General features: G+C 46.5%; 2 protein-coding genes across 2 annotated transcripts in view; both read right to left on the bottom strand.

Annotated features, from left to right (window-relative positions):
• Positions 1-19,574, bottom strand: part of CHAT (choline O-acetyltransferase) — a 34,381-nt gene extending 14,807 nt beyond the window's left edge. Inside the window, exons 1-8 of the mRNA XM_080402822.1 lie at positions 19,463-19,574; positions 16,428-16,572; positions 14,129-14,320; positions 11,864-11,982; positions 10,373-10,426; positions 7,572-7,752; positions 6,419-6,596; positions 1,773-1,942 (exon numbers count right to left, since the gene is read on the bottom strand). Coding sequence (XP_080258948.1) covers positions 1,773-1,942; positions 6,419-6,596; positions 7,572-7,752; positions 10,373-10,426; positions 11,864-11,982; positions 14,129-14,320; positions 16,428-16,490 — 957 coding nt within the window. The 5' untranslated portion in view covers positions 16,491-16,572; positions 19,463-19,574. The remainder of the gene's footprint in view (positions 1-1,772; positions 1,943-6,418; positions 6,597-7,571; positions 7,753-10,372; positions 10,427-11,863; positions 11,983-14,128; positions 14,321-16,427; positions 16,573-19,462) is intronic.
• On the bottom strand, positions 16,547-23,396 carry SLC18A3 (solute carrier family 18 member A3). Its single transcript, XM_080402831.1, has one exon. It carries the CDS (start codon positions 23,286-23,288, stop codon positions 21,702-21,704), a length of 1,587 nt encoding a protein of 528 aa, XP_080258957.1. The 5' UTR covers positions 23,289-23,396; the 3' UTR covers positions 16,547-21,701.
• Positions 23,397-24,179: the final 783 nt, after the last annotated feature.

Raw genomic sequence — 24,179 nt, 5'->3', positions numbered from 1 at the left:
TTAGCATCTGCTTTCTGGTAGAGAAAACCCATTAATAGAAATACAGGCCAGGGTTCTCCTTCCCCATTTGGGGGCAATGCAACTTCTGTATCTGGGAAGTCCCTTAGGATCACATTTTATTACAGATATATCAAATGAGCTAGCTCATGCTTATTTGGTAGCTTTCTCATGGCTTGTTTTACTGCCCTGCTTCCTCCTTACCTTTTTTGGGGTGTGTATTCTTCATTTTCCTCTTGCTTGCTTTCCTGATTTCGTTACACATACATGGTACAAGTGGTGACACTTAACCTGCTGCACTGCAGTTCTGATACCCCCATGCAGCTGGTTACTTCTGTGTTTCAACCCAATGCAAATGTCTAGGACAAAATTGCAACTTGTCTCACATGTTTCCTATCCTTTTTCTGGACTTTCCCCCTCACTTCTTTTGAAGTGTCTTTTCCTGGACTTCTCCCACTCATCTTGCTCTGTGCATTTGTATCACACACCTATGCATTCTGCCTCCGTGATTTCTATGAGGTTTTCACCGTGTGTGTGGTGCAAAAAGTTTACCGGGATGTTTTCTGATGCCTTACTGCAGAGCTGAAGAAGAATACGGAGAGAAAGAGCAAGTCCTACTGTGAGAATGGCTTCCTACAAAATTTGCATTTGCATGAAAGAAAATGGGATCTTTTTTCCCCTATGAATTTCTCTTCACCTTTGAACCACTTCTGGCCGGAATAAATCTGGGCAGATGCAGCTTTCCCATATACTATGTAAATGTATTGCTTTCTGCTACCTTCTGATAGTAAACAGAAAGAAAATCTTGTTTATTCTCATCTACTTGAAACACCTCAACTGGTGGCCCTGCAAATGACAGGATTCTAACTAAAGACAAATGGTATGTTCTTGAAAAACACAGCACTGGGGTCTGCTAATAATGTCATTTGCAGTGGTATAAATCAGGAATGACTACTGAAATGTATTTGCACAGTAAGTAAGCGCAAGTGAAATTAGTTTAGTGGTTTCTCTTTTCATGTTGCTGTTCTTAAATACGGGCACGATCAACAAGCATTGTGCAAGCAATGTATCAGTCAGGGGTTTTTTTTAGTGTTTTTCATGAGGTGTCAACTTTGTTGGCAGTTGGAGATTAATACATTGCTTCACCCTGGGTCTATTGCAAAATGTGAAATTAACAGTGCAACACTTTCAAATATGACAATCAAAATCTGATTGGGAAGAAGGCTGGAGAAATCAATACTTTCAGGAAAGTCTCAACAAGGATGTTATTAAATGAGTAAACAGTCTGTTAAGTGAGAACTTTGTACTAACTTTAAGACATGCTGAATTATAAGCAGTAGTATTTCTAGGACGACAGGAAAATGTGTGAGAAAACAGAGAAAGCTATTGTACTTTTCTTTTTTTGTTCTAGGATGCTAGCTCAGCATTTTTATTTCATTTGATTGAGTGTAATTAAATGGGTACTGTTGTTTCGGTTTGGTTTTATCAGATACTTACCTATCTGTGTATCTGTCTACCTCCTCAAGTGCAAAGGGCAACTTCAGGGAAGGTGAAAGCATACCTGTGTTGGAGAAGGCCTCCCCACTGCAAGAAAGGCAGTAGATCTGCATCCCTGCCTTGCAAGGAACAGTGCTGCTCACACCAACCCTGCCTTGGCAGATGCTGATGCCACCTTCCCCTCTTTCTCCTCCTTGATTCTAAGTGGTCCCTACCACAAGGGCAACTGGAGTGCTTTGCCACGTGCAAGTAATATCATCGTACTGTAAGGTTTTTACCTGCATAGGTTTGTCATACCAGCGATTGGCCCCGTTTTTATGGTAGCCTCCCCCATGCAGCAGTTGCAGTGCCATGTTTGTATCATTGAGTTCCACCCCGCTTGGGCTATCCAGACACACCAGGCATATGCACCGTTCAATCATGTCAAGGGAGTCGCGGTTAGTAGAGTCTGGGGATAAAAGAGTGAAATATTCACATCCTCTTATGTGTAATACAGGCCTGGTGGGGAACCCTGCTGCCTTGGAGAGCACTGGAGATCCGACCCTGACTCTGCAATGAGCTGATGACTGCAAAGCTCTCTCTACAGCAGAACATCTCGGTGCAAGGAAATGTTACACTGAGGCATTCATTCATGTGTTAACTTTTGCAATATCTCTGAGTATCTTTCATATGATTTAATAATATCCACTTTCTTTTTCTGCTTTCCATTTCCTGAAGTAATCATATTACAGAATAGATCTATTTTACTCTTAAAGCCAGCAATGCTTACTTCTTTTATATACAACAGTTACAGAGAGGACAGGTGGAAAATACAGAATTTCAGAGTTCGTGCTGTTGCTGCAGTATCCTGCTCTGGAACAGCAGGGCCTGTACAGGTATTGTGCTGTTCACTCATTAAAACCCTTTTCTGGACAAGGAACAGCAGGGCCCACGTTGGTTTTGTGTTCTTGCATTAAAACCCTCTTCTCTCTCTTGTCCTTGGTCATTTCTTGTCCTTTAGAGAAACAAGCCCTGGATGGGTATATTGCTTATATCACATGAGGGAAGCATCTGTGGATGAGGTTGTGAGGTTTAGTTTTTTAATGTGATATTGCCAAAACCATGGGTTGCCACATTCCACTTCCTTCCTATCACTAGTGTACCGCAGAATAAAATATGATTTTTCTGGCTTTCTTTCTCTGTTTCTTTTTCCTATCCTGTCACTCTTGCTTCTACAGGTGGACTACAAAGGCTATTTTCATGTTGTCCTCAGCACTTTCCTCCTTATTCATGGTCTATTTATGTGGGGTGTTTTCTCAAGTTTTTAAAGTCAGAAACATTATGAAGGTAACGTTTTGTTTGCTTCTGAGGGCCAGTTTGAGGCATAGAAAATATTTAATAGTGAGCACTTAATACAGCTCTTAATTGAAAGGATAAAAGTGTGGAATCTATAAAAAGAACTTGGTTTATTCAAAAGCATATAACATCATTAATTGCTGTTAAATGTTTTCTAACAAGATCAAAGGAAAAAGGGCTTTCAAACATCAGCTTAAAATTCCTTCCATTCTTAACAGATCAACTTTTACCTGCTTGTTTAGCTAGGTTTTGATGAAAATGTTTTTGTTTCAGAATGTTCCTAACTAAAGAAATGAATTCAAATTGATCAAAACTTCTTGCAAGTCTGTGCTAAGTTCAACAAATCTGTGCTGAATTCAGGAGATGACTTTAACTGAAAGAATGGAAAAAATATTTAAAATTAAACAATTCTGATTTGCATTTGAAATATGGAGCCATTTCAAAATGTGCATGTTTCTAATGTATGCAAATATGAGAAGTTGATCCTCTGAAAGGACAGCATTTTTCAAAGTAAGAAAAATATAACTTCCCAAAATGAGTAATATAGGTTAATAAGGAGCTAGAAAAAAACCCAGATGCTTGTAATCATCCAGGTTCACTCTCTGGATGCTGTGTAGTAAAAAAGAGCACAAATATGCAAGAAATGAAAAAGGTATCAGGAGAAAGAGAGGCAAATGATAGCAGTGGCTGAGAAGGAAGAGGCAGGTTATGGTAAGGTACTGTCTATTGCGGTCTGGTGGCTTCTACTAGGGAGTGTTGGTAGCCATGGGCCCAAGTGACAGGGGTGGCCAGCCTGACTTCTAGGCTGCGTGGGGACCTGGTGGGGCACATTTTATGGTGTCTTCCCTTGCACACAGAAGCAAAGTCCTAGGAAAGGCACCTGGTGTTCCTGCCAGGTGCTGCAAAGACTTGAGCCAGGACATTGTAATTGATGGGTCATGCAGGTAGGCTGAGCTTTCTGCCAGTGATCTGTGATGCCCTACAACATGTGAAACACTGATGGCTCTATGAATTGTATTCAAAAGCATTCAGAAGTTCTATAAGGGAGAAGCCACGTCCCTGTCCTCTTGGCTGTAAAGCTTTTCTAGTATCTGACACTTAAAGGGCTGACCGTAATTGTGGTATTTATTCCATTCATGGTCTGGGTACATCAATGCAAAGGCTGAAAAGATCCTCGTGAATGGAAGTTGCCCTGTATACCTCAGCTGCTGGTATTTGCAGACAGGCACCTTCAAGGAAAAACTGCTTGCATAGTGATTTACAAACTGCTCACAGTTTGCTTGGCGTTCTGCTTTATGTTGTCTGATAGATTTATATATATTTCATTGTGGCTGTTGCCCACACATCTTTGACAGATATGAAGCCCTTATTCTGACATATGACTTCAGGGTATCTTGAGTCTAGGTATTAGGGAGAATAAAATTAAGCTCTGCTAGAAACAGAAAAGTAGGGAAAAGATGCCCTTACAGAAAGAAACAGACATGTCCAGAGAGCTGATCAAACACTGAAAAAATTATCACGTAAAGCAGGCAATGAACTGCACAAGAACTCATGAACCATGACTCAGGATGGAAAATGAATATTTCCAGAAATAGCTGAAACAGAGAAGTGTGAGAACAAGTCTAAAGCCCTGCAAGACATTTCGTGTCCCCCTTCCTTTCTAATGCACACAATTAGCATCGAGTTGGCCAGTTATCTTTTGGTTAGTTGGCCTTTTTGTTTTAAAAAGGAAAATATGAGAAGACGGTTCTGAATCAAATTCAGATATAGTATACATGGGACAGCAGCCCCTATAGTAGTAAGAATTAACTTCCTCTACTTAGGGGAGTGAGTTAGTTCTGCAACCTCAATGCAGTTGAAGCACTGAATACGTTTATAAATCAGCGATGACTGACGGGGTTTATTACAATTTCTTTGAAATTTTCTCACCTAGAAGACCTATTCTTTACTTGTAAAACTATGCAGGCCCATGTATATATCTCCTTCATAACCTCTGCAAAGTGCTGTATAAGTCTTCTCCATCTTGAAGCAGCCTCTCTTTTCCTGCCCAGGACAGAAGAGTTGCAGAGTGGCCCCTTCCACCTCACACTGCTTCACTAGAGGCTTTTCTATTCCTCTCTTAGTTATTTTTGCAATAACATTTAACCACATATAAGAAAGAAAAAAATGTCTGTTCATAATCATGTATCCATGTGTAACAGCAATACATTATACTACATAGAGGAGCTGTACTAATTTGAGTGGTCTAGGATGGGATTCCTGCTTAAATTAGAGAAGGCTCACACCGCAGTGATGTGAAATTTGCTAGTGCAGAATCTGTTTTTTTCAGCTGCATAACAGAGTTGGTTTGCTTCCTTTATTAAAATTAATATTTTGGCAAATGCCAGGCAATCCAAATACACTCTAGAGAGGGTTCAAGTTTTTGTCAATTTGTCTTTTTTTTTTTTTTTTTTTTACATTTAGGATGATGTAGGTTTACAAAGATGATGTTGCTTCAGGTCCAAGGTATTCACTGTTTTACTTAAAGTTGTGGCATGAAAATAAATAGTCAGGTGTTTATCTCAGTTTTCATTAAAATAAGGAATCTTTTTTTTCCTCCTGATTTAAAAAGAAAAGATGGGGAGAGAAAAGCTTCAGCATGAGGTTGGTACCACATAGTAATGCTGTAGTAATGGCCAGGACTGAGTTTGTGTGTGTGTGTGTGTGTTTATCTAAATAAATTTATTATTAGCACAGAAATACTTGAATAAGAAAAGGGAGGATCTTCCTTGGGATGGTAAACATATTTTGATAATATTGCTGAACTGGGGATAAAGAGATAGTTAACATTTTTTTTTCCAGGAGGGAAAAATAAACACCTAAGTCACCTAAAATGGCAAAAAGAGGGTGTTTACATCACTTAGTTTCAGACTAAAATGTATAAGGTGTGACATGATATAGATGACTAATCCCACCCTTTATTTTCATCTGTTTCAAAGTTAGGCATTCGAGTCCAGAATCCAAGACAGCTAAATGCTGCCTGTTGTTGAAAGAGAGAGAGAACTATCCCCAGATAATAATTAGTGTCACCTTTCCTAGATACTTTCTTAAGATTTAGATGAATCAGCCCGGGTACTTCCTATTTTTCTCAATTGACTAGGGAGAGTGCACAGCTAGATTCAATGGGTGTTTAACTTGTAGATGCCTTTGTTAGATGAGATGAAAAATGTCTAATAATTGCCAAAAGCTAAGAGCATACATCATTCCTATTGGTACGAAATGGATGTGAAGAAAGAGACAAATCACAAAATCTGATGCAATGTAATTTATGGGATGAAAAACAGAGAATGGAGTGAAAGCTATTTACATGGTATAACACTTAAACATACACAGCCAAAGGGTCAAACCGTATCTGCTGCTTCCCAGGTAATGCACATCTGAACACTTACAGGTATTGAGTTTCCTCCTACTAGAAAAATTCAGCAGTGAGGTTGCACGTTCAATCCTGTGTTTGCTGTAATGTTCACTCCCAGCAAAGAAAGGCAATGGTGGTAAGGAGGAAGAGGAGTAAGATGATGAAGAAGAGAAAGCTGGGGTTGCTGCTGCTAACCTTTCATAAGGATCATCCTGGCCTCTGCCCACTCTGTTCTTCCGTCTGTTGTCAGCAGCCCAATTGGAGGCAGCATTTCCTCTTCATTCTCTGCCATTTTGACTATCTTTCGCAACTGAGTGAAAAGATCTCCCTCACTGAGACGACGGAAATTAATGACAACATCCAAAACAAAAAACTGCAAAAAAATGACAGAAGTCAGAACAGTTAGAGGTGGGTTGGACCCTCACTGGACCAGCATTTGGCTTTTGCCTGGGTGAGTGTTGAGATGCTGAAGTCCTGCCTGGAGAGCCAGGCCTGCAGACAACGGAGCACAAACCCACTGGAGACTGGCCCAGGGCTCACTCCTCCTGCGTTTTCATGACAGTATAATGCCAGTTGCTATAGGGGACTTAAATTGTATGTTGGGCTCAAATGCAACGTGCCTTATTTAAATAAGCTTAAAAGCCCCTGAAGAGATAAAATCAGGAAGTATGTAAGTAATTTCCATTGTACTATCTGTTTAAAAATAACCTAGAGAATCTAGAGAACTTCCCATTCAGGTGAGGGAATGGACTTCCTAGAAAGGGGACCACTGGGATCTACCCCTTCATTCCAAGGGGGCCTGCAGGCACAGCTCCAGTCAGACAGTCAAGCTGGGCTATAAGATATCCTGCCTGGCCAATATACTCTGCTGCTCAATGGTATTTATTGGTTGGGGCGGACTCAGTCTAACGCTTCAGTATTTCTGCCTGCACCTGTGCTAACTCCTTCAGACATACCTGCTTGGGATGGTGGTATATATGCCATGTGTTGCATGCCAATACTTAACTGTCAAGAGAAGAGCATTTCCAGCAAAGGCACTCTAATAAGATATTTTTTTTTCTCTGTGGTTTTCTCTCTGTTTAATAAATATTTTTATTTGAATGAGAAAGCAAATGAATTCTGCCACATTCCTCCTTTCTGCATCACTGTACTTGGAACATAATGTGGGCTAAGAACAAAAGTGCTGCAGAAGCATCTTTTGGAAATATTGACAGCAAATGCTTGGTAAGAAGTGAGCTCATACATAGCACATCAATTGTGTTTCTAAACAGTGATTAGATTAGGCTCTTGAGTGAATTTAAGCAAACTAAGAAATATAGAAAGGTATAAAAGAAGAATACTCATTTACCTGATTGTTACAAGCAACAATGATGTGCTCTGGTTCTGGCATTACACTGCTTTTCTGGGCCACGAGGGTATCTTTGGTATGTCCTGGAAGACGATAGGAAGAAAAGAGTCCATAGTATTGCTTCATACAGAGAGGATGACCAGACAGCTGTCCACGAGCAAAATCAACAGGTAAAGCATGGCTGGAGAGAGAGAAGGAGAAAAACAAAGCCAGAGGAAAAGAGGGGAGAGAGGGGAGAGAGAGACAGAAAGGAAAAGAAATCTAATCTGTCCTTTGTTCTGTTACAATTAGATCAGGTATAGCACAAATTTAATAATAAAATGAGATTACAGTATAAGGGAAATAGATGAATTCCCATACCGAAGTTAAATACATCATTCCTGGCAGCTTCATGCATATTCATTAAGCAATTGCATTATCGTCTAGTGGAAATGGAAAGAATAGCAGGTCACAAGCAGCTTTGCAATGTGCGCAGGACACCTGCCGAGATGGGACCCTGGAAATTTGCCAGGACAGAAGTCAGCAGAACAGCTGGAAAAGACACAGCACCTTGAAAAAAAGGTCTGATGAAATTCACTGCAAATCACAGTGGCCCTGTGCTGTGCAGGGTGGTTAAAGAGGCTGTGAGAGGGCCTTGTCTGATGAACAGGAGTGGCTGGGCATTTCTGTTTTCCAGTAAGCCTCGCTTACGTACTAGTCTTTACTTAGAGCTATTCCCCTTTTACGGAAGGCATGTGAAAATAACACCACCTAAAAGGCATCTTTAGTGGCCAGATAAAAAACCCAAGTTATCACAATCGCAATTATGGATTGTAAAATATCCCGCTGACACTGCAGCAGGAAATAATGGTGCTGTCACTCGGGACAGGTTGCAGAGCCCACAGGAAGAAGAAGATCTTGTGCTGCAGACATTTTTCCCTCAGCAAAAGAGGACTCAGCTTCCAGCTTGCCAGAGTGGTGCAGGGGTGAAAGGCACACAAGGAGGGTTACTGCTACATGGCTGATACGGGGTAATGTCTTGTGCTAGTTTATCTTGTTTAACTGTCTCTAGAACTCTTGCAGTTCTAAACCAGCGAACTTCAGTTCCTGGCTCTCAAACTCTCTGTATCACTTATTTCCTTGTACAGGTGCTTAATTTTTTTTGTTCCTTATCAGCAAAATAGGCTTATTAGTGATCTACTTCTCCCACATTTTGCATAATGCAGAAATCCTCTTACATTTAGCAGAGTTTTAAAGAGCATCTTTGATGATCGAAGATAGTGGAATAGCATGGTAGATTTAGATAAGAAAATCTGTAATTATAGCAGTTAAGAAAGGGGTTATTAGCTCTGACTGATGGCAGCAGAAAATCTTGAACTGATTTAGGAGATGTCTGTGTAAGGTCTTACAAGTCTTTTACATGAGCGAGTTAGGCGTCATTAGTCATGGCAACTGCATGGAATATCTGCAGTTAAAATGAAATGCCTAGGTTTGGGTTGGAATATTGTGCATCTGCATGTGGGATGATCCAAGAGAATCTAGCAATACGCTCACTGGTAGAAGTCCTTAACAGCAACAAGGAACTGAAAAAGTTACAATTATGGTGTCCTCATAATTATACAGGAGGCATGATAAACAAACAGCAGTAACAATATGAGGACACAGTAGTGAGGATTTAAATGATTACAGATTTAAGGCAAGCAAATCTGATCACAGGATTCTTTGGATATGGAGTAGCACGGTCAAAATAATAAGAACTTAAATCATCCTTTGTTTGAGCAATGTGGTTTCTTTATCTCAGATGCAGTCATATAAAGATGCAACAAACTACATTAGTATGCAATAGTGCTTCACAGCACGCTAGTGCTGGTGTTTGCAGCTGCATGGCATATCTTGGACAAAAGCATGTTCTTAAATAAGTACCTCTTCTATACTTTCTGAGTAGCTGTCAGACTTCTGAAGTGAAAAATCAGCCTTTTCTTTCTTTTATCAGAGATGATAGGGACTTTCTTTGAATAGGGACTTTGCCTTCCTCATACAAATAAGTGTGGGTTAAAGCATACGCCATAGGCCTTGTGTGTTTCCAGGCAGGAAAATGACCCCATCCCTACTATGGTGTGGTGTCCATTGTGCTTGACTTGCCACTCTTTCTGCTCTTTGGCGAGCAGTGATTTCATCAGTAAACTTGGAACACTAGGTGGGGTTAAGAAGTGCTGTGTAAAATGCTGTTATGAGGTACCTCATACGTGAGTTAAAGAATCATGGATTTCCCCATGTTTATACACAGAAAGGAACAATGGCATAAGTAACTTATTTTTACCAGCCACTGAACCAGCCTGTCTGTGGCGAGGCTCCCTTCTCCTGGTGAGATGGGTTATTTCTTTTCTGGTAGGAGGGAGATGCGGGGGCTGATGCCCTGAATGGAGGGAGCAGTGCGTGGAGACGGTGCATGCACAGGGAAGGTGTATGGGCTGTGTCACCGTGGTGCTGCTGCTCATCGGGTCTGGGCAGCACAGACTTCTTGGGGTGTTCTCAATAGCTGTTAGGCAGGTTGTGTGGGTCCTTTGGGCTGTGCTGCATGTGCTAGAGCAATGACTAGCAGGCATCACAAGGATTCTTCTCCAACCCATTAGATTGCAGTAATAGAGCAGAAAGCACATAAAAAAGCATCACTGAAGCGCTTGCCTTGAAGCATGCTGGAGCCCCAACCCTTCCAAATGGGGGAGAGGTGCAATGCAGCCTGACTTTGGGCATGTTAGAGCACCCTTGAATCAGAAGCCCTGCAGATACTCAAGCAGTAGTTCTCCTTCCAAGCTACTTACGTGTCCAGTAAAGCTTTATAGTCTTGCACTCCTGAAATGAGATTGGCAGCAAACCTGCAAGTAGCAGATAGAAGTGACATCAGTCTTTTGTCATTTGGCAACATCGGGCTGTTTCTGAGAGACAGAGGAGAGCCTGAATGATTGATGACACAGCATAAGGAGAGAAAGCCTTCTGGCTTGGCAAGAGGAGCCCCCCACCCCCACCTCAAACCTAAATTAATTCATGTCAAGAGAAGTATGAAATCCTAGAGACGGTCCCTTCAAATGGTTAAACAGACTACCACAGGAGGAAGCCTGAAAGCATTTATTTAAGGAATGGGAGCAGAGGCTGAATACTTAATAGAATCCCTAACATGGCTTTCAATATCAATACTCATAAGCTGTCCATTTTATTAGAGTACTTCCTGTCCTAAGCAGATACTCTTTCTGCAGAGCTGTGGACAGGTGTATTATTTCCTGACACTGCCCATTTGCACTGTGTCTGAGTGGGAGGCTCTGAGAAAAATATTTCCTTGTTACAGCACGTGCATTAGAAAATGCAAAGTGGAGTTTTTTTGAAAGCTGTGTGCACAATAAATTTGCTCAGTAATGAATAGAAGCATTTATAGTTATGTTCAAAGTAAAGTAAAAAGATACATTGGTTGCCTATGCAAGATGTTAAAATAACACATATTGGCTTCAGGGTTCTGGCTGTTCTATAATAGCATAAATTCACATGCAGTTAATTCTTTCAGTAATGAGCAGCTAGAGAGTGCTAAAAGCAAAGAGGAAAATTGCACTATGTGAAGGTAGATTTGATCTGGTTTACTGTTTTAAAAGGAGAAAATGTTTTGGCAAAGGCTGAAGAATGGAATCCTGTTTTAAGGGCGCCTGGAGAGGTATATTCTGTGCTTGACTACTTGCTTACCTTTCCACTTTTTAAATGATTGTAATTGCCCACAACAGCTCAAAGGAGAAAGGCCAGTTCAGGGCTGGGATGGATGGGCCTGAGGAAAGCAATGTTCTTTGGGAGGAATGATTTCTGAATTCTTATTCTTAGATCCCCTGTGTTTCTGGTGCTCTTTTGGGCACCTGAGACAGACAATTTAATGCCACCGTGGCCTTTTCTGTTTGAAGCGTGGCTACAAGTTGTAGTGATGGCACATTAAAAATTGTTTTCCTTTAAAGAATGTGTCAGAAATCAGTATTTCTGTTTTCCATCACAAAATGCTTTACTTACACAATGAAAAGCTTTGCAAATATTCCTTAAAAAAATTATAAATAATGTGGCATTATTTTTCATGCAATAAATGGAATAATAATGATGCTTTCATTTCTGATTATCAGTATGAGTATCCCCAGAAACACTGTCTTCAGTCAGCAGGCCTAGTAGGAAATCATTTAATGGTTGCAGCCCTTATTTTTTAATGAAAGTTGATTGTCTTTTTGCAAAAGCAGTATATTTAAAATATCCTTTCATTTAGCAAAAGCTACAAAGTCGTAATACATTACCTCAGCTGGTCATCTACATCCTTGAAATACTGACGAGCAAAGATAATTGCTGGGCTGGAATTGACTGGAAGAGCTAGTCGGTTGTTGAGGTACATGTCATCCAGCCAGTAGTTAAGCACCTAAGGGAAGGATATGTGAATTCTTAAAGCTATGAGCAACGTGCAGAAAGGCAGTCTGGGCATGAGGGGAGAGTGCTTGGTGCTCCTGGTGTCAGGCATGGGCTCTGATTAATGGAGCCGCTGAGCATTTTCAGTCTGGGCTCTGTGACCTCAGCTCAGCTGAAATCAGCTGCAATTCCATAATCCTATTTTTCAATCAATGGCAATTTACAGTGTGTTCCATTAAAAAGTAAACAAGCTCCATATTGGGGTGCTTTGGGTATTTTGTTGTTTGCTTTTCTCTACAACAAAAAAATGTTTGAGTACAACATGCTAACTGCTGACTCTTGAAGAGTGATTGGGATATATTTAAGAGATGGACAGAATTTTACTAGCGATCGCTTTCCTCAGGGGGCTTCAAATATTTGTCAGCAATGCCAAGATGCTCTGTTGTTAGCCAGCAGATACTGTCCTGTAGCAAGACAGAGTGGGAAAAGAATTTCCCGAGCCTAATGGTTTAGTCCTGCAGATACTGGCATGTGGATAGGGCCCCTGGAGAACTCCCTCTGTGTCCACTGACACAAATGCAGATTGCTGATGCTTGACCCAGACAGACACAAGTATTAAATTTCTAACCATTTTTATTGAAAACACGTATGTACAATAACTGCATTGCTTTATCTCTGAGTAGGGTTTGAAGAATCATTATTTGGAAAATGGAGGCTTTCATAAAAAGATCAAATAGTCTTTCTGAGTTTAGCAGCATGCTTTGAATATAGTAACTATAAACAACAAGGAAATTATGCAAAAATAATTACGAATGCATGCATCAGTTGAAAAAGTTTTCCTCTGAGATATTTCATTGCTGTTAGAACAGATGCTTCCCCCACAGTCTCTGGAGTCTTCAGGAGAACAGGCTAGAGCTGTACTCCTGGCAAGTTAAATTCCAAACAAAACCATTTCTAGTTTATCTTAAGAATCAGGTATTTAATTTTAATAACCAGTGTTCAAAGTTGAGATGTTGCAGAAAACACTTATACATCCTTCCTCTGTAATTTTCATGCTGTAAGTGGTTAAATGAACAGTTGTCTCCTGGAACACTATTTGCTATCAGGAACGCTATTTAAGCAATGGTTAATTTAGCCACCAAAACCATGAAGTTCTATGATCAGAATAACAAAACAAGATTGGGCAGCATTTAATGGAGCCCTCAGACTGTGGCAACAAGTCGTTCAGAAATTAAGAATTGCTTTTAAAATAAAAGCACTGCCAGTACTGTAGCCTTTTTTTCTATAGCAGCAATTTGATGGAGTCGTCTTGCAGGTCACACAACTGAAACGTTAAGGGAGAACCATGCTTCACTGACATCAGTAGCAAGCCTGCAGGATTTCACTGAATCCATGAAACTATCCAGTGTCTCTCTTCCTTGCTGGGAAGTGTTTCTAGTTTTCAGCTGCCATATTCTAATGTGGTTAATGCAGGCAGGATGAACTGTGACTTTGTGGAATGATAAAATCTACTTTATCTATGGCTTATTTAGTTTTCCATCTTGGGAAGCAGAAAGCTGAGCTTTTTTAAAGGCTGAGGTCTCAGCATGGTCTATGTGATAGATAGAGATATATCTATGTATACATGTGTGTGAACATTCGGCAAAATAAATACTTCTGAGTAACTACATTGGTACAGTTTGACAATAAATGGCAAATAGTAGTTTAATTTAAAAAGAGTAATTCCTATCCTGTAGTATTCTATTTTAGAATAATTTGGATCAGAGTTTTGGGTAGATGGGCATACAAGACACATTTTTATAGCCCTACCAGAAAGCATTTTTAATTTTAATAAAAACTCTAAATCCTGTTATTAAGGAGAGAGGAAGACATTATCTCCAAAAAGGATGTAATAGTGTTTCCTGCAGGTAGAGCCGACACCTGTGTGCATGCACCTGAGGTGCACGAATTCCCTCATTTATGTCAACAAACTGTTTAATAATGACATAGATTTTAAAACTGTTTGAAAAATCTAGCCTAATATGTCTGAAATATTCATTCCCTTGGTAGACTCTGATGTGACGACCCACTGAAACCAAGCAGTGATTGCATATATAGAACCACAAAGAGTTCGTAATTGCTCAATACAGCAAATATTTTTCTCATCTGTATTTGCTTACCCAGTTCGTTGTCTTTTCCCTTCTTTCCTCGAGGATTTGCTGCAAGGATTCCCCCAGACCTCCTGCAATTCCAAACTGCTCCACAATGACCTTGGTCTTTCTAAATTGCTCCTCTGGCACCAAGTGTTTCATGCATTGTAGGTACATGCATAAGGTCTGTTGTAGTGGTGGGACTGGAAGTTTTGACACTGCCTAATTATAAAAAAAAAAAAATAAATTAGCAAGTAATTCTAATTGTTCCCAAACTGTCCTCTTTTTTTTTTTTCTTCTTCTTTTTTTCCCCTTCTGTTACTGAACAATATATTGCATCCCTTTTTTATTTTGTTTTAGCATTTGAGATGCCTGATTACTGCAAATGTAGTTGCGTGACTTCAGTGGAGTTTCATTAGGTCTTAAACTGTCTGGATTTTAGGACACAGTATGCAGCTGTATGCAATACTGAAGCAGTGGTACCTATCCAGTGGCTCTATTTGTAGGCCTTTGGCCAATGACAATTTCAAATAGATAAGCCAGGAAACTAGTGGAGAATTTTCCTCTGTAAAAAGTCTAGAAATCCTAGGACAAACAGGTAAATAGGCATGATGCAAGCATATAGCCTGAGCTAGACTCTAGGAAATCTTCAAACACATTAAAGTATAGTAAAATAATGCATTAAGAGAAGGTATTTCATTAGTAAAGAAGTGCACTTAGCTTGTGATCAGTAAAACCAGGGGTTAATACTTGTTTAATTGGCAATATGACTGGTTATAAAATTGGAGAAATAAAAGACATGCACGTCTACCTGTTCATTAGTACTGACTACAGACAATCCTCAATAAACCTGTGGTTTACCCTGCCAAACCACTGCTGTCAGCCAGTGTGGAACCCTCCTAGAAGGCTTGATAAAACATTTCTGTTTATATTTGCTTTATCTTTATCCTGTTTGGAGCAGGAAACCAACAATATCTGGGAAAAAAACAATCTCATGCTGCTCATGCAATTAAGTTTCTTTTGTTTTTAATCTAAAATTAACCAAGTGAATTGTAATTAGTCATTTAAAAGCCAGAGCAATCATGGGGGCAGTGGGAGAATCAAGCAAGGATGTAATCCATGAAGGACTGAGAAATTGCAAGAGGCTGTGATGCTCTAAGCATGGTTCCTTAGGGAGATAGACATGTTTCCTGTTGAGAAATGGTCATCTAATTCAGCTGTGCTTGTCCATTAGCGATCAGTGTAGACTGTAAACTTTGGGAGGGTTTATTTCTCTAATCTGATTTTTGTTTATCTCCTAAAGCAGGTAAAATTCAGATTTTTTTTTTCTATTAGCTCTTGATGAAATAGACATTCATTTTCACAGGATCGCATGACCATAGCGTGATTTCAGTTGGAGGAGATGTCTGGCAGTCACCTAGTCCCACCTGCTGCTCAGGGAAAGGCTAGCTGCAAACTCCTTTGCTAGTGCACGTAGGGATGGAGGGAGTGGAGGAAGTGCTCGGAACAGAAGGCAGGGAGTGGGTGTCCTCAGAGCTCAAATACCAGCCCTGCCTTTTGACACCCACAGAAAAGTCAGATATTTAATTAAATTAAATTAAAAACTGCATTAAATTTCCCTATCTAGAAACCGAAGATTTCAGGTACTCGTAAAATGTGTCGTAGGATTACCTGCTATTAATGGAAATGCAAATCCAATTTAGCCTGTAACACACCCTGGATCTCAGAAATGATAGAATGGTAATTCTACAGTTTCAAGCTATGTTTAGTCAGGGGCATATGTCTTCTGTCACTGACTTCTAGGTCAGTGGAAACAGATGGGTAAAATGATATTTCTTGTTGATACTGGCTTTGGCCCGATCTTTCTGGGTAAGGTTGCTCTACAGTTCATGGCTCTGCTTAGGAAAAAAGCTTTAAACCCAAGGGGTTGACTGCTTATAGGCATACACATCCGGCATCTTTTAAACCAGCTTGAAAATGAATCATACATGATAGTTTGATAGTTCTGTACTATTAAGAAATAATTACATGCCATCTCTGACTGTACAGTAATGCATCTGCTGCTGTGTAATAATATTTCACTTACTGGAATTCTTCACAGGATGTTGGGAGGAAAAGTGTATTTGGGTATGAGAAGCACTAATGTTACACCAAAGTTCTTGATTATGAACTGCTTCAGGTATCCTAGTGTTCCCTGAAATGAAGAACTCTGCTCTGGAACAGAGCTTGGTTTACAATTATTGTATTAATTTACAGCATTAAAAGCTGTTAAGTCATCCATCTTCAACATTTTTTCTTGTTTTTTGTTTTCCCAGAAACAGTCACTTACTGTCTCATCTTTACTGCATGTATCTTTCTCTTTCTTCTGCATGTTTTTTTCTAGGACAGGCATTCCTGCATTTCTTTTGATATCTTTTGTTGAGGACAGAAATTGAAGCCACTCGGGGGCACTTATGGAGCCTCACGCCTCGGTTCTGGAAATAGAAAAGATTTAAAGTCCAGTCAATACCCATTATTTATAACCAAAATGTACGTGGGGAATATTCCCTGTGCAAGCATACACAGAAGCTTCAGAATGCAAAACTGAAGAGAAATAGAAGTACAACGTTCAGAAGTAGCTGAACTGAGCCCTGTGGAGATTGCTCTGACATTGTTTGTCTCATTTTGCTATAAATTTCTTTATCCAGAACAATCTGATACACATAAATGATGTCTTCTCAGCATGGTTTATTTTGTCCTTCTAATTTACTTTGCAACGCACTGTGCCGTGATCTGCACGCTTTCTATTACTGCTATGTGTTAGCTGGAGGAAAGAGGTGACTTCTCTTTGAATGTACTCGTGTTGACACAGGTAATAGGAAGGCTTCAGTTTTTTATCTAAAGATCTTCTGCATCCTCCCCTTACCATTTTATATGAAAGCATCATGGTCTTTAAATGTATTTGTCATTGAACGGTTCCATGGACACAGTGAGGTGCTGTCATCTCCATGTTAAAGATGTGGAAGCGAGCTTGACGGAGATGTGCCTTTGCTCCCTGCAGACTAGAAGCTCGCAGGGTGCCAGTACTTTGAGGCATAGCTCTGGGCTGGGGGCCCCCGTGAGCCTGCCTAGGCTGGCAGGCTGGCTGTGGGAGGGGTGGCATATGCTGCACTTGAGCCACTTCACACAGCGGTCTTTCCAAATAGCATATACCTATCCAGGGAGACGGCTTAACCTGCCAAAAGTCACAGAAGTCATCTGTGACAGAGAACATACTTCCACTTGTGTGTCTCTGGTATTGTGCTCACCCTGGTTTTCACTTCTAAGGGTGCCTCTTGCTCCTTTTCTGTACAAGAATGAGCGATATGCCAGACGTTTCTTCCTATATAATAGTGCCCACATCAAGCAGTTACCCTTCAATTATGGTGATACAGCTAAAGCAGAGTAAGTTCCATGTGTTCAGTCAGGTCTTGATGAATCATAGGGGCTTTTGGAGTTGTTTTGGAGATTATTTTTTTTTAATTACTTTGCACTATGTGTATGCGAAATATCAAAGACAACGTGTTGACTAAGTAGAAAAGAACTTCCTTTCTGAAACCCTTGGGACTATACATTCGAGGCACTTGAATTACTCCTACGACAACTTTTCAGAACAATTTGGATAAAAACCTGAAAGTGAGATGAAGAGTTTTGTTTAGCGATGGGCAGGGATGGATGTGCATTATTCCTCTCCTGCAGAACCAGCTTGGCTTTTCCAGCCTTGAGGCTTCAGCATGGCTCTGCCAATGTGTATGTGGTCACTGACACCTTGTGTTGATCTTGTCCTCTCCCAGTCCCGCACTGCCAGCGGGGCCATGTGCTGTGAAGTAGGTTGAGTAAGGTTGAGAGATGTCCCTGGGGCCCTGCAATGAGCCACACAGCAAACTCATGTTGATCTGTCATCTGCTCATGATTTCAACCCAGCTGAGAGACGATTTCCCTCATGGAAAGGCCACATTAACCCACTGTGCTGCTCCGCTCCCTCCTGTGTGCTGCACAGGTGCTCTATTCCTGGCAGCACAGGTTCAAAGCACGTCAAATAATGGACACGTTCTGTAACTCTTGGAAAACCGTGGCTTGCTCAGTAGTTTATGGGCTGGCCTCTGCTCTCCACCTGCGTTCAAATACAGAGCAGCCATTTTGTCTCCAGGGCCCCTAAAACCGCACCACCCTAAAGGAAAAAGCGTGCCGGTATCCTTCTCACTGGGACTTTTGATCTTTCTTTCCCTATGTTTTTTGTCAAACTGCAATATGGAGTCACACCGGCTACGAGTCCGTACTGGTTCTGTGACTGTGGAAAATGCCACTAATAACAGACTCGCCTATCTGTAAAATCCGTGTGATGAAGAGTTTGGGGGTGTGGAGGGGGGGTAGCCTGAGCTGTACTTTTTCTCTGTCATGGGGATGAACCGAGGCTTTGCCTCTGGTTCAAGTGCTGCCAGCTTAACATCACACCCAATACTGTATTTGCTTAAAAAAGGACAAGGAAACTGACACGAGGGAAAATCCTGCAGAAATTCAAGATGACTTCAAAGTTGCTCACTGGAACGGCTGTGAGGTGCATTGTCAAAGTTATTAGGCAAAAAAAAAAAAAAAAATAATCCTAGCCGTTTTTATTTACGGCTGGCTTAGCTGGAGGGCTGGGGCGAGTGGCTTAGCAGGGCGGCTGCGAGTCACAGCAGGCTGGGGAGCCGGTGGCTTCCCCACAGCTCAAAGGAGCAGCTCAAATCCACAACAAAAGGCACTGATCTCCCCCTAAGCCGAGAGCACAGAGGGGCTGAAATAAACCCATGTGCTTATACTTGAGTTCTCCGTCCGCTGCGGCCCCGGGGGCAGGTTGCAGTGCATTCCGCTCAGCCCCCATCTATTCATCCCCCCTGCCAGTGGCAGCAGGAAGATAAGCTTCAAGTTCTCAGGAACCGACGCTTAAAGTTCAGAGGGGCGTACGCGCTCCCACGAATACTTGTGGGAAGTCGCGCTGCGGCGGCCGTTGGCAGTGCGAGGCGGCCGGAGCCTCCCTGTCGCCTGCCGGCAGCTCCCTGCGGGCCGCAGCACCGTCCGAGCCCGTCCTCGTCGGGGAGCGCTCCCGCTCCGCCGGGGACCGCCCCGGCACTTCCCCGTGCCCCGGCCCCGGGGCGGTCCCTTCCCTCCCGCACGGCCCGTCGCGGCGGGACCCGCGGGGAGCTCCGACGGGAGCGGTCCCGTGGGTGCCGCGGAGTTTGGCGAGGGGAGCCCTCTCGGCTGCGGGACCCCACTCCCCCGCTCCCATGCCCGCGGCTTCCCCGCCCCGGCTCTCGCAGCCGCGCCGTCGGGGCGGCGGGGGGCGCGCAGCCCGCCCGCCCTTACCTGCTCGTCGGGGCGCTCCGGGGCGGCGGCCGGGCGGGCTCGGCGCGTCGCGGCGGCTCTGTCCAAGGTACCGCCGCCTGCTCCGCGGCCAGGGCCCCTCTGGGCGGGGGCGTGCGGAGCGAGGCTCGTCCCCGGCGCCGCCTGGCTCCTCCCCGCCCCGCGGCCCCGGCACCGCCCGGCCCGGCCCGGCCCGCCCCTCCCGCTGCGCGCAACAGGCGCTGCCCCCCGCCCGCCGCGCCCCGGCCCCTCAGCGGGCCGTGCCTGGCGGGGGCGCCGCGTCCCGGGCCGCCCGTGCCCCGGGGGGGCTGGCGGGGGCGCCGGGCGGAGCCGGGGTTGCCCGCGCCCTGACCACCGTCGGGACCAGCCGAAAGGCTGCGCGGCGGCGGCAAGGGGAGCCCCCGAGGGCTGCAGCTCTCGGTGACCTCCGGTGCCACGGCGGTTGTCGCCAGCGTCGAGCGGTGTGTCGCCGCGGGGCATCTGCGGCTCCTGAGCGCTCCGTGGCCGAGCGGGGCGGGCGGTGCTGCCAGCGGGTTGCCGGCAGGGCGGCGGGGAGGGCCGGCAGCGGCCCCGGGAGGGGACCGGGCTCTGCGGGAGCTGCCCTGGCGGCGGCAGCGGCCCCGGGCCGGGAGGGGAGCTGGCCCCGGGCGGCGGCAGCCGCGGACCGTGCCGTGCCGGGAGCGGGGCCAGCCCCGGGGCGGCGGGCAGGTGCGGCGGACGCTGCCGCCGCGTACTGCTAGGAGAGAGGCTGCGGTTTAGGGAAATGGGGCTCAGCCCCGCCGCGCTGGCCGTGGCTTCTCCGCCGGACCCGCCGCGCCACAGCACCGGCGCGGTGCTTCCCCGAGTTCTGCGCCGCCTGAGCAGTGACTCGACCCGCGGCGCCGCGGCACCGACGAGCCGCTTCTCTGCGCCTCCCTCGGGGCGCCCAGTTCTCCGGGGGCGGGTGGCAGCCCTTTAGTGAATGCTGTGGCCGTTTCTACAATTTTCCCCCCTCTCTCGAGATTGTAAGCCATGTATTTTGTTTCCTAATGAGCTAAGAATTTAAATGAACGATTTTATTTCATATCAAGATAAATTTCCAGGGCAAAATGTGCACTCTGCTTCCATTGTGGTCGGATCGAACGTTTCAACTTTTTGCAGAGGTTTGAATGAAGCACTTCATCCATCTTTTGTTTTGTTTAATCCCTGTCGGCTACACCGCAGCGTAGGGGCAGTTCTCGGCACCAAGAAAGGCTTTTTCCAGTGTTGTGTCTCTTAACTGCCGGTTGTGCGATTTTTTAACTACTCGGGAATTGAAACTCATGATTGTCGGAATTAAATTTGCGTGAGAATACAAGGACCTGGTTTTAGGCAATCGATAGCATGTTTGCAGTGCGATGCTCAGACCCATTAACGTATATTTTGAAGAATGAACGAGAACGTTTTTTACTGGGTTTTCTCCTGGCCAATTTTGGTAACCGATGAGGTTTGTGTGAAGAATTGTTACTGTAGGGGTTACGCTGAGCACAACCAGCTCCCTCCCTCAAGCAGCCCTCAACAACAAAACAGAGGCAATCGATCCCCTTCAATTCCATTTATTCCAATTGTATTATTCTTGTAGTTTGGAATTCAACATAATACAGCATATTGCACTTACCGGAGAGCAGCACAAGAGAGAAAGAGAGAGAGAGAGAGAGAGAGAGAGAGAAAAGTACAATACTTCAGTTTATTCCCAAGTAAGAATAAGACGTTGTGATGGTTGTTGCTCTTCTTAAATATATGAAACCAACAGAAAATCTAAGTATATGTACACAAGATTTACCAAGTCCCTGAATATGCCATTCAAAATTTTACACAGACTTTTTTGCTTTTCTTATATTTTTTACAGAGATATACAGTATGTCACACACAGTTTCAGCTTGAGAAAAACTTTGCACGATTATACCCCAGCTATGAGACTGTTGGGATTTTTTGTTGTTGTTTTGTTGTTGGTGGGTGGTTTTTTTGGAAGGCCCCCTCCCCCAGATTTATGCCAATGATTATTCAGATAATTTCCTTCAGGATTGTCCCCCCATTCCGCACCCCCTCCACCCTGCCACCAATTAAAAATAAGTCTAGAAGAAAGCCATTACATCATGACAAAGGTTAAACTCTATATATTGCACGTCAGTACAGAAACATAATGCAGTAACGCTTTCGTCCCCCCCTTTCCCTCTCTCCCAGGTGCCCCTCCTTGCTCCTGGGCTGGGTCATGTGGGGGAACCTAACTGTACTCATAGTCCGACGAGTCCTCCTCAGACACCCCTGTCAGGTCTCTGCGGTAAGAGTCCATGCTGTTCTCCACCTCACCCGCTGGCTGGAGGTTTTTGCCTGTGCCTTTGCGCTCCTCCATTTTGATGGTGTCGTAGAGTCCCTTAGGTCCTTCTTCAAGGAGGATGTTCCTCTCTGAGTGAGAGGGTTTCATTTGGCAGACGTTTTTGAGGAAGAGGAGGACAGGGGCGTAAAGCATGTTGGCAAGCCCCATGCCCAGATTGAGCTGCACAAAGCCCATGGTGTGCACAATCTGGCCAGCCACGATGGGCCCCAGGGCATATGCCACGCAGTAGGAGATGTCTGCGATGGCGTAGACACTGCCGTAGACAGAGACGTGGCGCACGTCCACCAGGAAGGCCAAGGTGGGCAGCAGCGCCGTGTCCACCAGGGCGATGCCAAAGCAGATGCCGCAAAGGGGAATGATGACCTGCCCGAAATTCCTGCAGGCTGGCACCAGGCAAGAGCTGGCGCCAATGATGGCCATGCCCAGGGCCCCATAGAACCATTGGAGGTGGGGGTACGCAGCGGCCAGCCGGACGGTGACGTAGACGCCCAGCACGTGGGGGAAGAAGGCGGGCAGCCAGGTGAGGCCCACCTCCCACTCGCTGGCCCCCATGGACTCCTTCATCCAGTTGGCGATGGTGGGCTCCAGGAAGGCCAGGGGGATGTTGCAGGTGGCCAGGGCCCCTGCCACCACGGCGATGTAGGGGTCGACCATCAGGCGGTGGATGGGGGTGCCGACCGGCATGTTGGCCCGCGCCCCGGCAGCGCCGGGCGGCGCCAGGGCCAGCAGCATCAGCCCGTCGAGGAGGCAGACGCAGGCCAGCACCAGGAAGGGCACCCGCTTGCCGGCGAACTCGTAGAGGACGCCGCCGAAGGGGGGGGCGGCCAGGCTGCCGAAGGAGATGCAGGCCAGCGCCGTGCCCAGGGCGCGGCTCCGCGCCGGCTCCTCGGCGTAGCGGTCGGCGATGAGGGCGATGCCGGCCGTGTCGGCGAAGGCCGAGCCCAGCCCCTGCAGGCTGCGCGCCGCGAACAGCGTCGCGTAGTTCTCCGCGAAGGTGAAGGTGGCGGTGGAGAGGAACATGATGGCCAGCCCGGCCAGCAGCGGCGCCTCGTAGCCCACGCGGTCGATGAGGGTACCGCTGAGCGGGTTCACCAGCAGCTGCAGCATGGCCTTGGAGGCGAACAGCACCCCGACCTGCACGTCCTCGTTGCTCCCCGTGGCCGGCGGGTACCGCGCCGGCAGGAGGCTCCTGTTGCCGCCGCTGCCGGTCTCGTTGCCCCCCGCGGGCGCGGACGGGCCAGCGCCGTCCCCGCGGCCGCGCATGGCCGCGATGTAGTCGGGGATGATGGGCACGATGACCATGTAGAGCATGTTGTCCAGCAGCAGCGCCACGCACACCACCACCAGCAGCAGCCGCCGCTGCCGCCGCGCCTCCCCCATGGCGGTGCCCAGCCGCCGCCGCCGCTCGCCCACCGCCTCCGACAGCCGCGCCACGGCGGCCCGCGCCCGGCCCGCGCCCCCCGCCTCCGACATCGCCCCTCAGTGCCGCCGCCGCCCCGCCGCCGCCCGCATGGGGCACGGCGGGGGCGGCCCCGTCGCCGCCTCCGCCGCCCGAGCCGCCGCTGCCGCCGCCGCCGCTCACCTCCCGGCGGCCGCCGCCAGCCCGCGCCGCCGCTGCGAGGCGGCTCCGAGGGGCCGGTCCTCCATCACCACACTAATAAGCGCCGCGCACGGAAACCCCACCCGCCCCCGCCGCCGCGCCGGCCCCGCCGCACGCCCGCCCTCCGCGCCCCGCCCCGCTGGACCGCGCCGGCGGCGGCAGCCCTGCCCTGGCCCGTCGCCGTCAGGGGGCTGGGGGGGGGGTGCCGCCGGTCCCTGCCCGCCCCGGGGGTGTGCCGGGGGGTGGGGGCAGGGACGCCCTGCCTTCCCCGGAGCGGGGGCCCTCTGGCAGCTCTCGGCGCCCCGACGGTGCGGCGGCCCGCGGAGCCGCGGGCGAGGAGCCGGCTCCCCCGGCAGCCTCCCGCAGCCCCCGCTCTGTCGTTTCCTTCAGGGCCTGGACGCGCAGGACCAGCGGGCCGGGCCCGACGTGCGCCCGCCGGTGCTGCGGCGGAGCCGCGTCCTCGCCGCCCTGCGCCGCAGTTGCCCCAGAGGGGCGACCCGAGCCCGGCTCGCTGTGCGGGGGAGTCGGCGGTTACCGGCGCAGCCCCTGTGCGGTGCGAGCCGCAAAGACCCCCTTTGCCCCCGCTCCTGGGCCGCAAGGAACCGGCGTCCCCCTCCCCGGCCGCGCAGCCCGGAGCCAGCGACTGCCGCCGTCTAACCCGAGGGCTACTCCCAGGGCTGCCACCAGCCCGCGCAGCTCCGCCGCCCCTCCCGGTGGCCGGGCCCCGGGGCCTCGGGGGGTGGGGGGTCGGGCCCGCCGGCAGG

This window comes from Falco punctatus (genome assembly GCF_963210335.1).
Source record: "Falco punctatus genome assembly, chromosome: 9".
In the NCBI taxonomy this organism is placed as follows: Eukaryota; Metazoa; Chordata; class Aves; order Falconiformes; family Falconidae; genus Falco; species Falco punctatus.
The sequence above is the reverse complement of the archived record's forward strand: the minus strand, read 5'-3'. Positions and strand labels throughout refer to the sequence as shown.